General features: G+C 34.4%; 1 protein-coding gene across 1 annotated transcript; it reads left to right on the forward strand.

Moving 5' to 3' along the window:
* The first annotated feature begins 3,209 nt into the window (after window positions 1–3,209).
* Window positions 3,210–4,157, forward strand: Or5m10b (olfactory receptor family 5 subfamily M member 10B). Its single transcript, NM_001000297.1, has one exon. It carries the CDS (start codon window positions 3,210–3,212, stop codon window positions 4,155–4,157), a length of 948 nt encoding a protein of 315 aa, NP_001000297.1.
* Window positions 4,158–13,394: the final 9,237 nt, after the last annotated feature.

Consider the following 13,394-nt stretch of genomic DNA (forward strand, 5'->3'; position numbering starts at 1 on the left):
GAACTGAGTAACTTCCTCATCAATGCTTCTTTAAAACATATCAACCACCTTAGACCATGAAGAAAAACATTACTATCCTGTATGATCCAAAAAAAAATAGTCATATCTCTGAAAATAAATTTAGAGAGAATTGTTGACAATTTACCTTATCTAGGCAACCTTTCATAGTCTTCTAATATCCTTTAATGTCTAATTTTTTCACTTAGCCAAGATTTATTTTTTACTTCAATAAAAAATAAAGATATAATACATACACTTTCAGATCATCATAGACATATTCTTACAGATGTACATGAATTATTCCTGACATATCTGTGTACTTTATTTCTTTACCTTTGGAATAATCCACATTAAAATCACAATTATAAATTTTTTCCTATAATTTAAAAATTAACCGGAACTACAGTGTCTTAGTGATATTTCTTGTCTTTCACAGAATAAGTAGAGTTGGCTTGAATTATTGCTGGTCTGTGGAATACAGCTTCAGTCACTGTGAATTCATCTCTGCAACAGTCCTGTTCTATCCAATAAATCATATTTAAGTACAGATGCTTAGTATCTCTGACTCTCATAACTTTTCATCCCTTTCTTCTCCAGTGATTCCTGAGGGGAGAGAGTGTGATGTAGACCTTCCTTTTGGAGTAGCACCTCACAGACTTTTATTCTCATATGTTGACCAGCTGAGAGTCTCTGTTTAATCTCTATCAACTAAAAAAAGAAGATTCTCCAATAACAATTTAGTGATATTCTAATCTATAAGTATAAAGATAAGGACTCAGGGATAAGATTATCAATATATTCATTTAGCAGAGAAGTAATATCAGGTTATGCCTTATGTTTATGCATTCATCAGCTATGGTTTATGATATGGTTAACAGTAGCAGTCTTATAAACCTTTTAATCAAATCAAAAAGTTTTTGGTTTCTATCATAACATTCGTGCCATTTAGTTATAAAAAATAATTTTCTGTGTTCTACATGCTTAAAAATGAATTGCGCCATTTCCTTTAAATCAATCTTATATTTTTCAGAGAAGAAATATAATTTGAGAATGATTAGCATTCTTTTTCTCATCATCATAATACTAAATATTCAAAAGATAATTTGATTTGTTTGATTGAGAGAAAAACTATTTTACATTAAATTTGTAGAGATAGTATTATTTAGAAGAAAACAAAAAAAATTGGAGTTCAATGAATTTCAAGAAATGGGTATCAAGTAAAAGATTGTATTTGTGCCCTACTTTTTTTTTTCAGTAATGTTTCCTCAAAACTGTCATTTATCTTATCTTACTCCTCAATCCTATGGGATGACTTCTCTTTAGTGAGTACAGAGAAAACTGAGAGAGTCTAGGTAGAATCTTATACTACTTTACAAAACATCATATAACTATATTTATGTCTTTTGTTATTTAAATTAATAGATTAAAACAACACACAAACGCTGAGAGAGAGAGAGAGAGAGAGAGAGAGAGAGAGAGAGAGAGAGAGAAAGAGAGAGAGAGAGAGAGTTGTTTACATATTACATATGTTAGGGAGAGATTTTGACCTCATGGGTGAATACAACTCCTCACAGCATCAAATTAGATTTATGCCCTTGAGAATCAAAAAATGTTTAAATTGATCTTTAATGGTATCTTTAGACACTTAGGGAGTTAATCAAGAAAATATATTATAAATCTTCCTACTTCTTAGGATGTGCAATAGGTCAGCATTTTCAGGTAGGTTGAATTCTGTATTTGATATCTAAAATATATTCATGTGTTTATATATAAATTGCTATTTGTCATTATAGAAAATATAATGTCAATTGCTCTAGATCACTTTATTCATATGTACATATATCATAAATATTCTAAAGTATCCAATATTATATGTGAACTCTTATGTATCTGCTGTATTTGTATGAGAAGCAAATAAACAAATATATTGAAAGTTAGTATTGAGGAAATTTTATCACAAAAAATCACATATGCATAGAAGTCCTAGATGGTAGATCAAACTGACATTGACACCATCCTTAAGATTCTTCCAGAAAGAAATTAACTATGGATAAGTTAGAATATAAAAACATTTTACACACACACACACACACACACACATACACACACACACACACATACACACACACACACACACACACACACACACACATTCCACACTCCAGTGATAGGCTTTATTTTAGTCACTTGAATATCTTTTTCACCATTCAATTACTCCCTCTAAGGAAGATTTTCTCTTCCATCTGAAACCTTTCCACCCTTGTTTTTATCATAATTAATTTTCATCTGACAACATATTACATAGCTTTATAGTGTCTATTTTGCTCTGCATCACGCACTCTGTATGAAAACATGTTTTGATAATTGGTGTAATCTTATATTGTTGAATACTGGCACAAATGGAATTTTCAGTGAATAGAAGTTAATTATTGATAAACATCTAACATAGAGGGAACAATTCTCTTGTGATTATTGTTTATTGTTGTTACTAGTGGTGGTGGTTTGGACTTTGGAAACGTGATTTTGTTATGTTGATACCCTGGCTGACCAGAAATTGCTACTCTTCCTTCTACAAGTGCTGAAAATGCAAGCAACTGGTACCATGGTTGAGATTATTCCTTGATTTTGAAAGATTTATATAATTTATTAAAAGAAAACTGCAGAACTTCAGAAACTCTTATTGACAACTGTGAGTCAAAAGTACCATAATATATTGGATGGTCATATTTTATTATGGCTTTAAGTGTACAGGATATGGTGGCTTCAAAGATTAAAAACACACACCCCTTCATTTCCAATTTGCTTGGCAGCAATGACTAAAGTGACATACATTTAAAAAATTTTTCAATACAGTTCAAATGTTAAAATTATGGAAATTCATTTTACATGGATATTACTAAGAAGATATGTATATGAAAGCATTTGTTTATGATGAATAAACATACATTTGTGATAAAGAAAAAGAAATACAATGAGAATTGGTTATGTTTGTTGTCTTGTCTGCTTGTGTGATCAAAAAGAATAGAAAAAAAAGAACACCAAAAAATGTATGTTGGGCATTCAAGGTAGGCATTTGGAAGTAATCGATGAGGAGGAATTGGGCTTCAGATCAACATATACACATTAAGAAATCAGTAATGAACACACAGTTTAGATGAGAAGGCAATGCTTATATTTCTTGTCACTTTCGACTTGCAAGGTGAAAGAAAATGTCATCTTTAAACAATACTGCAGTGATGGACTTCATTCTTGTGGGACTCACAGACAGCCCAGTCCTGGGGAGGATCCTCTTTGTGGTGTTTCTGGTCATTTACTTTATAACGCTGACAGGAAACCTGTGTATGATTGTGCTGATCAGGACCAATTCCCACCTGCAAACACCCATGTACTTCTTCCTTGGCCACCTCTCCTTTGTAGACATTTGCTACTCTTCCAATGTTACCCCAAACATGCTGCACGGTTTCATCTCAGACCAGAAGACCATCTCCTATGCTGGATGCTTCACACAGTGTCTCCTCTTCATTGCTCTGGTGATCACTGAGTTTTATATCCTTGCTTCAATGGCACTGGACCGCTATGTGGCAATTTGCAGCCCTCTGCATTACAGTACCAGGATGTCCAAGAATGTTTGTGTCTCACTCATTGCATTCTCATATATGTTTGGCTTCCTGAATGGGCTGTCTCAGACTCTGCTCACTTTCCACCTGTCTTTCTGTGGCTCCCATGCAATCAACCACTTTTACTGTGCAGATCCTCCTCTGATCATGCTAGCTTGTTCTGACACTCATGTCAAAAAGATGGCCATGTTTGTTGTTGCTGGCTTCACTCTCATAAGTTCTCTCTCTATCATTCTTTTCTCCTACCTGTACATTTTTGCAGCCATCTTGAGGATCCGTTCTGCAGAAGGTAGGCAGAAAGCCTTTTCGACATGTGGTTCTCACTTGACAACAGTCACCATATTTTATGGAACCCTTTTCTGTATGTATTTAAAGCCTCCATCAGAGAGGTCAGTAGAGGAGTCCAAAGTAATTGCGGTGTTTTACACTTTTTTGAGTCCATTGCTGAACCCTTTGATCTATAGCCTGAGGAATAAGGATGTCATCAATGCTATGAAACAGGCGATCAAGGGAAAGTTCTGTCAGAAAATTTTGGTTTAGGAAGATGTTTATGTGTTATTAGTAGATATCTCTGATGACATTGTATCTTTGTAGGAAAATGTTAGTACTTCAAACTTATGGTTTGTGTGACAGCATATACATATAGTAACCAATTTACTCTTGTACTTTACAACATCCAGTTATACATTTTACTAAAACTATATGTTGAAATTATAAATTTTTCAGATACATCTTTAATACTCTATTTATTTTTCAGGATTTCATATAAAAAGATTGTCCTAATTTACATGAAATGTAGTTTCTATATAACATGTCTTAATGGAAATAAGCCATACCCTATGAATGATGACATGCTTGAAAATTTAGAATGTTTAAAAAAGAATAAATAATTTTTAGTTTTTTTAAGTGTTGAATTTTTTACTACGAAGAACACTACAAAATGATTGCTTTGATGACTGATTTATCAGTTAAAGGGCAGAAAATCAAAAGAAAAAACATTACTCAAAACATTGTTTAATTCTTAATTTGTATTAAGTTTTGACATTCATGTTGTTAATGATTAATGAATGAGTGATTGTGTCTTCATGATATATAGAGTCTTTAGCACGGAAATTAATTTACTTGCACAAGGTCCCTCAATCATAAAATAGCACATTTCTTTTCTGATTCTCCTTTGGATACCCTCAGTTTGATATTTATCAGTTCTCAACACACCAGAATGGTGGTGGGCATGTTTAGTATGTTGATCTCATAAGGTAACACCATGCTTCTACTGCTGTGAATGAAATTTGAAAGATGGTTATAATGTCCATGGTGTTTTTTGTTTTAAAGAAATAACTAGAGTATACATTCCTGGGGTTTCATGTTAATATGACAATTTTGTACACTATGAATAGAATAATATTTGGTTCATATGAAAGTAAAAATTTGGTTATGGTAGACTATTTAAACTGCATTTTATTAATGTAAATACATACTCCATAAAAAAGCTAGGTGGTTAGGATGAATTGAAGCAGAAACTTATGAGTCTAATGTTTAACACTGAGTGAGGTAGATGGTCCTGTTTTATTTTAGCTATGAATAAATTCATGTTTGTATATTTTGATAAGGTTTATAAGGCAACATTAAAATCTTATGCTATATATCAACATTCATTTCATGAGTAGGATATCTATATTTATATGAACATAATTCATCATTTTTAATTATGATGACAATTTAATTGTCATTTCATCTGTATAAAAACAAAAAATTAATTTGGAATAACAAATTTAAAATGATGAAAGTCCTAAGGAATCAAAATTAATATATACATTTCACTATATGTTTTGTTTCCTTTCATACTCATGCAAGTCATTTAACTACTTTATTCTTGTATAAAATATTGTTATAGTCTTATCTCTTTGTATATGTTTTCTTTTCATTTAGGCTAGACTATTGAATTTGGAATTTGTGTATTAAAAATAATTCCTTTTGTTTATTTTTTTTGCTTATGTGGAGAGTAGAGTATTACATGTATGCCATGGCCAGTAGGCAGAGTTCAGAAGACAGTTCATAAAAATTGGTTATCTCCTTTCACCCTTTACGTAGCCATGATTGAAGCCAGAAAATATTTTAACGCTTGAATCTTCTTATTGGTTCAATTCTGAATGGTTTTAATTTTTTTATTATCACAGTTTGATATATACTATGTCTACCTACAAAATATATAGAAGGTTGTCAGTGCTGAGGAAGGTGTAGGGCTATGCAATGGCTACTTTCTATCTCAAAGAAGACTTGTTATCTTGTATTTACAGACTTTCCTAAATGTAGGAGAAATACTGTCTATACATATCAGAATAGTGTACTAAAATATATTATATCAACATTCAACTGTATTATACAAACGTTTACAAAGCTAATATTAGTCTTAAATTTTTGTAATTTTTGACTTAACTAAGTATAAGATAGTAAGTGCCTATTGTTAATAAATTGCTTATAAGTTGAAATTGATTAATACACATGAATTATAGCTAATAATACTATTGGAAAAATTGCCATGAATCACTCATAAAACAAGAAAGAAGTGAATCAGACACATATATAGAGATGACTTCTCTGAAAAGGACAACTTAACCCAGTCCTAGGAATAAAGCTATCACAAAATCTACCATATAAGTTGAAAGCAACAATTATGATTATGAATCAATATTAAAAAACAACGGTGTTTCTAGTGCAGTTTGTTGTCTGGGTCAGTTAGAGCAGGTGATTTAATCCTTTGAAAATTCCATCTAAATTTTCTGTAAAGCATTCCATTCCTTTCCCGTGGGATGCTTTCTGTGCTGTTTAGTAAAAGACATGAAACCTGTTAGAAATAGTCACACAGAAACACACATACACAGGGACAGATACACAAGTCAGCTACCAGGCAGGAACATATTCAGACTCATACAAAAGACAGGAGGGAAGACACAAGGATCAGGAAGTTGCAAACTCAAAGCTGGACTCAGTCTTTGTTAAATTTCACAATAATAACTTATTTTGTATTCTATTAAAATTAATACAAAAGCAATTAATTTTGATGAAACAAAATTAATATAAAAAAGTTCAAGACTTGAGACTGCTATCCTGCTGTATACTCACCTTTTTGTTAACCTGTCTTTAATAGAAGAATGTAAGCAATCATATTTGCCCAGGGTTTCCCATGCAATCATTTTACATCAGCTTCAATGCATTACTGGAGATGTAGAGTTTATTACTAGTGTGTTTAATCTCCCTCTTCCTCTCCCTCCCTCTCTCTCTTTCTCTCTCTCCTGTGTGTTTGTGTGTGTGTGTGTGTGTGTGTGTGTGTGTGTGTGTCTGCCTGTCTGTCTGTCTATTTGATGCTATTGGAAGTTTTCCTACATAGGTGTCCATTTTATTAATTGAGAGATTGTTTCTTGTTGAATTGCTTTCCAGTTGTATTTGCCCAAGGGATCCTTTTTTTGAAACATTATTTTAATTGGATTTTTAAAATTTATATTTCAAATGTTATCCCTCTTTCCTGGTTTCCCCTCCATAAGTCCACTATCCCATCTCCTACCCCTTATTCTATGAAGGTGTTCCCCAAACTATCCAACCACCCCCTTCCCATCTCCCCACCCTGACATTCCTCTGCACTGGGGGTCCAGTCTTGGCAGAACCAATGGCTTCTCCTCCCATTGGTGCCCAACGAGGCCATCCTTTGCTAAAAATGCAGCTGGAGCCATAGGTCTGTCCATGAGTACTTTTCAGATGGTAGTTTAGTCCCTGGGAGCTCTAGTTAGCTGATATTATTGTTCTTATGTGGTTTCAAACCCCTTCAGATCTTTCAATCTTTTCTCTAACATCTCCAATAGGGACTCAGCTCTCAGTTCAATGACTGGCTACAAGCATCCGCCTCTGTATTTGTCATGCTCTGGCAGAGCCTCTCACAAGACAGCTATATCAATCTCTTGTCAGCATGCACTTTTTGGCATCAGCAATAGTTTGGTGACTGTATGTATTATTGTTCCACCTTCTAAGAAGGACTGAAACATCCATACTTTAGTCATCCTACTTCTTGAGCTTCATTTGGTCTGTGAATTGCATCTTAGGTAATCTGAGTTTTTGCGCTAATATCCCGTAATATCAGTGAGTGCATACCATGTGTGTATTTTGGCGATTGGGTTACCTCACTCAGGATGATATTGTCTAGTTCCATCCATTTGCCTATGAGTTTCAAAAAGTCATTGTTTTCTTCTTCTTCTTCTTCTTTTTTTTTCTTCTTTCTTTTTCTTTTTCCGGAGCTGGGGACCAAACCCAGGGCCTTGCACTCGCTAGGCAAGCGCTCTTCCGCTGAGCTAAATCCCCAACCCCCAAGTCATTGTTTTTAATAGCTGAGTTGTACTCCATTGTGTAGATGTACCACAATTTCTGTATCCATTCTTCCATTGAAGAAAATCTGGGTCCTTTCCAGTTTCTGGCTACTGTAAATAAGGCTGCTATGATTATACTGGAACATGTATCCTTGTTATATGTTGGAGCATCTTTTGGGTATATGCTCAGGAGTAGTGCAGCTGTAGCCTTAGGTAGTACTGTGTCCAATTTTCTGAGGAACTTCCAGACTGATTTCTGAGTGGTTGTACCTCCTTGCAATCCCACAAACAATGGAAGAGTATTCCTCTTTCTCCATATCCTTGCCAGCATCTGTTGTCACCAGAATTTTTAGTCTTAGCCATACTGACTTCTGTGAGATAAAATCTCAGGGTTGTTTTGGTGTGCATTTCCATGATGACTAAGGATATTGAACATTTCTTTAGGTACATCTCAGCCATTCGATATTCTTTAGCTAAGAATTCATTGTTTAGCTCTGTACTCCTTTTTTAATAGAGTTATTTGATTCTCTGGAGTCTATCTTCTTGAGTACTTTGTATATATTAGATATTAGCCCTCGATCAGATGTAGGATTGGTAAAGATCATTTCCAAAACTGTTGGTTGCCGTTTTGTCCTAATGACAGTAGCCTTTGCCTTACAGAAGCTTTGCAGTTTTATGAGGTCTCATTTGTCGATTCTTGATCTTAGAGAATAAGTCATTGATTGATTTTCTGTTCATGAAATTTTCCAAGTGCCCATGTGTAAGAGGCTCCTTCTCACTTTTTCTTCTATTAGTTTGGGTGTATCTGTTTTTATGTGGCAGTCTTGATTCACTTGGACTTGAGCATTGTACAATGAAATAAAGATGGATCTTTGCATTCTTTTACATGCTGACATTCAGTTTGTTTCTGAAACAGCACCATTTGTTGAAAATGCTACTTTTCCCCCACTGGACACCTTTAGCTCCTTTTTCAAAGATTAAGTGACTAGAGTTGTGTGGTTTCATGTCTGCATCTTCAATTCTATTTCATTGATCTAGCTGCTTGTCTCCGTACTAATACCATACAGTTTTTTTTTTATCAGTATTAGTCTGTAATACAACTTGAGGTCAGGGATGGTGATTCCCCCAGAAGTTCTTTTATTGTTGAGGATAGGTTCTGCTATCTTTGTGTTTTTTTTTTTTTTGTTATTCCAAATGAATTTGCAAATTGCACTTTCTAACACTATGAAGAACTGAATTGGAATTTTGATTGGGATTGCATTGAATCTGGAGATTGCTTTTGGCAAGATGGCTATTTTTACAATATTAATCCTGCCAATCCATGAGCATGGGAAATCTTTCCATCTTCTGAGGTCTTCTTCAATTTCTTTTTTTCAGAAACTTGAAGTTCTTGCCATACAGATAATTCACTTGCTTGGTTAGAGTCACACTGAGTTATTTTATATTATTTGTGACTATTATGAAGGGTGTTATTTCCCTAATTTCTTTCCCATCTTGTTATCCTTTGGGTAGAGTAAGGCTGATGATTTGTTTTGAGTTAATTTTAATCCCAGCCACTTTGTTGAAGTTGGTTATCAGGCTTAATAGTTCTCTGTTGGAACTTTTGGGTTCACTTAAGAAAACGATCATATCATCTGCAAATAGTGATATTTTGACTTCTTCCTTTCCAATCTGTATTCCTTTGATCTACATTTGTTGTCTGATTGCTCTGGCTAGGACTTTGAGTACTATATTGAATAAGTAGAGAGTAAATGGCTAGCCTTCTCTAGTCCCTGATTTTAGTGGGATTGCTTCAAATTTCTCTTCATTTAGTTTAATGTTGGCAACTGGTTTGTTGTATATTGCTTTTACTATGTTTATGTATGGACCTTGAATTCCTGATCTTTCCAAGACTTTTAACATGAAGGGGTGGTGAATTTTGTCAAATGCTTTCTTAGCAACTAATGATATTATCGTGTGTTTTTTTTTCTTTGAGTTTGTTTATGTAGTGGATTACATTGATGGAATTTTGTATATTGAACCACCCCTGCGTTCCTGGGATGAAGCCTACTCGATCATGCTGGATGAATATTTTGATGTGTTCGTGGATTTGGTTTGCAAGAATTTTATTGAATAATTTTGGATTGATATTCATAAGGGAAATTGGTCCGAAGTTCTCCTTCTCTTTTTGGTCTTTGTGTGGTTTAAGTACAAATGTAATTGTGGCTTTATAGAATGAATTGGGTAGCATTCTATCTGTTTCTATTTTGTGAAATAGTTTGGACAGTATTGGCATTATGTTCTCTGAAAAGGTCGAATAGATTTCTGCACTCAATAATTCTGGTTCTGGGCTTTTTTGGTTGGGACACTTTTAATAACCTCTTCTATCGGGAGTTATGGGACTGTTTAGATGGTTTATCTAATCCTAATTTAAATGTGGTACCTGGTACCTGGTATTTCTGACTTTGTTTATTTGGATACTCCCTCTGTGCCCTCTGGTTAGGCTAGCTAAGGTTTTATCTGTCTTGTTGATTTTCTTAAAGAACCAGCTCCTAGTTTTGTAGATTCTTTGTATCCTTTTTTTTTGTTTGTTTGTTTCTACTCATTTGGTTTCAGCCCTGAATTTGATTATTTCCTGCTGTCTACTCCTCTTAGGTGTATTTGCTTCTTTTTGTTCTAGAGCTCCTAGGTGTGCTGTCAAGCTGCTAGTGTATGCTCTCCCCAGTTTTCTTTTGGAGGCAATCACAGCTATGTGTTTTCTCCCTAACATGCTTTCATTGTGGTCCATATGTTTGGGCATGTTGTGCCTTCATTTTCATTAAATTCTTAAGTCTTCAATTTCTTTCTTTTTTTCTCCTTTACAAAGTTGTCATTGAGTAGAACATTGTTCATCTTCTATGTGTATGTGGGTTTTCTGTCATTTTTTGTTGTTTTTGAGGACCAGCCTTAGTCTGACGTGATCTGATAGGATGTATCAGATTATATCAATCTTCTTGTATTTGCTGAGGTCTCTTTTGTGACTGATTATATGGTCAGTTTTGGAGAAGGTACCCCAAGGTACTAAGAAGAAGGTATATTCTTTTGTTTTAACTTGAAATGCTCTGTAGATATCAGTGAAATCCATTTGGTTCACAACTTCTGTTAGTTTGTCTATGTCTCTGTTTAGGTTTGATTTCCATGATCTGTCCATTGCTGAGAGTTGGGTTTTGAAGACACATTATTATTATTGTTTCAGGTGCAATGTGTGCTTTGAGATTTAGTAAGGTTTCTTTTATGAATGTAGGTGCCCTTTCATTTGGACCATAGATATTCAGGATTGAGAGTTTATCTTGCTGGATGTTTCCTTTGATGAATATGAAGTGTCTTTCCTTATCTTTGTTGATAACTTTTGGTTAAAAGTTGATTTTCTTTTTATATTAGAATGGTTATACGAGTTCTTTTCTTCAGACCATTTGCTTAGAATTTTTTCTAGCCTTTTGCAGTGAGGTAGAGTCTGTCTTTATCAGTGAGGTGCTTTTTCTTATATGCAGCAAAATGCTGGGTTCACTTTACATATCCAGTCTCTTAGTCTATGTCTTTTTATTGGGGAATTGAGTCTACTGATACTTAGAGATATTAAGAAATAGTGATTGTTGTTTCTTGTTATTTTTGTTGTTAGAGGTGGAATTATGTCTGTGTACCTCTCTTCTTTTGGGTTTGTTACAGGAAGATTACTTTCTGCTTTCTCTTGCTTTCAATTTTCCCTCTTTTTGTTGGAGTTTTCCGTCTATTATCCTTTGTAGGGCTGGATTCATGGAAAGATATTGTATAAATTTAGTTTTGTTATAAAATATGTTGGTTTCTCCATGTATGCTAATTGAGAGTGCCCAACAAGTCTATCCTCTGCTACATATGCAGCTGGAGCCATGGGTCTGTCCATGGGTACTCTTTGGATGGTGGTTTAGTCCCTGGGAGCTTCAGTTGGTTGGTATTGTTGTTCTTATGGGGTTTCAAACCTCTTCAGCTCCTTCAATCCTTTCTCTAACTTCTCTTATGTGGATCCAGTTCTTGGTTCAATGGTTGGCTGTGAACATTCTCCTCTGTATTTGCCATGCTCTGGCAGAGCCTCTCAGGAGATAGCTAGTTTGTCTTCAGGAAGCATGTTATTTAATTACTTTACTTTGCCTATGAGAATAACTCACAGATTCAACATTTTGATTATTGTGAAGGTAAAATGAACTAATTCAAAAGTTAACCATGTAGACTAACAGACTGAGTAAGACTAGTGATATGACCTACTTAGCAAGAAGATAGGATTTAAGGTAGTATGCTCTTATATTAAGAGGTGAGCTCCCCAGAAATGAAATGTGCCATGGTATCCTAGTGGTTTCAATAGAGTAGGAGGAAACTAGACATATTTCTGTCTTTTTACTTTATGGTATCAGAATATACATTGTATCATAAACTATGTTTTTCCCCCTCAATATATGGTGGCTGAAACTTTTTCTGGTTATAATAGTCTGGGTGACATTTGTGGTCTCTTAGTGACTGCAAGACATTTACTAAGGTCCTTCTGGTTTTTAAAGTCTCTGTTGACAAATCAGGTGTAATTATGATAGGTCTCCATTATATGTTTCTTGGCCTTTTCTTTTGCAGCTTTTAATTCTCTTTTATGTTCTGTACATTTAATGCTTTCATTATCATGTGGCGAGGATATTACCTATTTGGTCCTGTATATTTGCTGTTTGGTAAGCTTCTTATACTTTTATAGCCATCTCTGTTTTAGGTTAAGGCTAAAGAGTCAGATTCCAGAGAGAGCCACCCAGACCAGCAAACACGAGGGATAACCAGATGACGAGATGCAAGCAGAAGCCCATAAGCAACAGAAGTCAATATATGTGGTCATTATCAGAACCCAGTTCTTCCACATTAGCAAGCTCTGAATACTCCAACACACCTGAAAATCAGGAAGTTGGCCTAAATTCCTATCTCATGAATATAATAGAGTCCTTTCAGGAGGCTATAAATAACTCTCTGAAAGAAATACAGCCAAACACAGGTAAACAGGTAGAAGCCCTTAAAGAGAAAAAAAAAATCCCTTAAAGAAATACAGGAAAACACAATCAAACAGGCAAAGGCATTGCATAAAGTGATCTAAGAATCAGAGCAGAAGTAGAAACAATAAAGAAAACACAAATGGAGGCAATCCTGGAAATGGAAAACCTAGGAAAGAGTTCAGGAATTACAGATGTAAGTATCATCAACATAATACAAAAGATAGAAGAGAGACTCTCAGGTGTATATGATACCATAGAAGAGATTGAACAAACTGTCAAAGAAAATTCAAACATAAAATATCCTAACCCAAAACGTCCAGAAAATTCATGATACAATGAGAAGATCAAATCTAAGAATAATTGGCATAGAGAATAATGAAGATTCTCAGCTAAAAGGACCTGAAAAT

This window comes from Rattus norvegicus, chromosome 3 (genome assembly GCF_036323735.1).
Source record: "Rattus norvegicus strain BN/NHsdMcwi chromosome 3, GRCr8, whole genome shotgun sequence".
Lineage (NCBI taxonomy): Eukaryota > Metazoa > Chordata > Mammalia > Rodentia > Muridae > Rattus > Rattus norvegicus.